Below are 1,636 nucleotides of genomic sequence, written 5' to 3'. Positions count from 1 at the left end.
AGAAAATTTTATCAAATTCAGGGAATGAAGCATTAGTTGAAATTAATCCCAATGTTATTGTTCAGTGTAATTTTTGTGCTTTGTTATTAAACACATTTGTGATTTATAAAATAAGTAAAATTAAAAAAAAATATTTGTAATATCTGATAATTTCCTCAGATATCCTAGTAGATGTATGTTTTTCCCCTAGGTGTATTGAAAATCAGAATCCTATGTTCATTATGAAAATCAAGGACAGAATTCTTTGAGTGTAAACAACAGATCATGAGCAGCAACTCGTCCCCCACTGCAGCTGTGCAGCTCTGCTACGAGCACCTGAACGGATCCTGTGTGAAGACCCCTTACTCACCCGCATCCCGCGTGATTCTGTACATGGTGTATGGCTTTGGGGCTGTCCTGGCTGTGTTTGGAAACCTCCTGGTGATGACTGCCATCCTTCATTTCAAGCAGCTGCACTCACCAACCAATTTTCTCATCGCCTCTCTGGCCTGTGCAGACTTTCTAGTGGGAGTGACTGTGATGCCCTTCAGCATGGTCAGGTCTGTGGAGAGCTGCTGGTACTTTGGGCAAACTTTCTGCACTTTTCACACATGCTTTGATGCAGCATTTTGTTACTCTTCTCTCTTCCACCTGTCCTTCATCTCCATCGACAGGTACATTGCTGTTACTGACCCTCTGGTCTATCCCACCAAGTTCACAGTGTCTGTGTCATGCATATGCATCAGCATCTCCTGGATCCTGCCCCTTACTTACAGTGGTGCCGTGTTCTACACGGGTGCCAATGAGAAAGGGCTAGAGGAATTGTCTAGTGCCCTCAACTGTGCAGGAGGCTGTCAGATGGTTGTAAATCAAAACTGGGTATTGATAGATTTTCTGTCCTTCTTTATACCTACCCTTGTCATGATCATTCTCTACAGTAATATTTTTCTTGTGGCCAGACAACAGGCTAAAAAGATTGAAAATACCAGTAGTAAAACAGATTCATCATCAGACAGTTACAAATCCAGAGTAGCCAAGAGAGAGAGAAAAGCAGCTAAAACCCTGGGTATCACGGTCATAGCATTCATGATCTCGTGGTTACCATACAGTATTGACTCATTAATTGATGCCTTTATGGGCTTCATAACCCCGGCCTATATTTATGAGATTTGCTGTTGGTGTGCTTATTACAACTCAGCCATGAACCCCTTGATCTATGCTTTATTTTACCCTTGGTTTAGGAAAGCCATCCAAGTCATTGTGAGTGGTCGGGTTTTCAAGGATAGTTCTGGGAGCATGAATTTGTCCTCTGAACAAATGTAAGCCGTTGGGTTGAGGAGGTTGAAGATATCTTCACATTTTCCAAATGAAATGAGTTTTAGAAAATCAAGTAAGGTTTTTCATGAAAGAAAACAAATAGCTTTTTCAGTCTAACTGGATGAGCCCTTGTGTTTCAGTCTTGTTAGGATGTGCACTTCCCTTTGCTTCTCCAAAAATATTTATGTGACTAATAAATGTTAACTCCCTTATTTGTTAACTACTGCAGAACTCACCATAGCCCACTCTCTGCAGACAGTCCACTCCCCCGCCACATACATTTTTATTCCATTAACCATTCCTTTTGTATCCTGTAAACATTTCAGTTGTCTCTGATTTC

The 1,636-nt window shown here is 41.1% G+C and overlaps 1 protein-coding gene across 1 annotated transcript; it reads left to right on the top strand.

The window, feature by feature from the left end:
* Window positions 1-264: 264 nt before the first annotated feature.
* Window positions 265-1,402, top strand: LOC511136 (trace amine-associated receptor 6). The gene has a single exon (XM_002690227.4). The coding sequence runs from the start codon at window positions 265-267 to the stop codon at window positions 1,300-1,302; it is 1,038 nt and encodes a 345-aa protein (XP_002690273.1). The 3' UTR covers window positions 1,303-1,402.
* Window positions 1,403-1,636: the final 234 nt, after the last annotated feature.

Source organism: Bos taurus, chromosome 9 (genome assembly GCF_002263795.3).
Source record: "Bos taurus isolate L1 Dominette 01449 registration number 42190680 breed Hereford chromosome 9, ARS-UCD2.0, whole genome shotgun sequence".
Taxonomy (NCBI): Eukaryota; Metazoa; Chordata; class Mammalia; order Artiodactyla; family Bovidae; genus Bos; species Bos taurus.
The sequence above is the reverse complement of the archived record's forward strand: the minus strand, read 5'-3'. Positions and strand labels throughout refer to the sequence as shown.

Bases quoted from the DNA above. Each gene is read 5' to 3' on its own strand.
- LOC511136 (XM_002690227.4), top strand. From the start codon at position 265: ATGAGCAGCAACTCGTCCCCCACTGCAGCTGTGCAGCTCTGCTACGAG.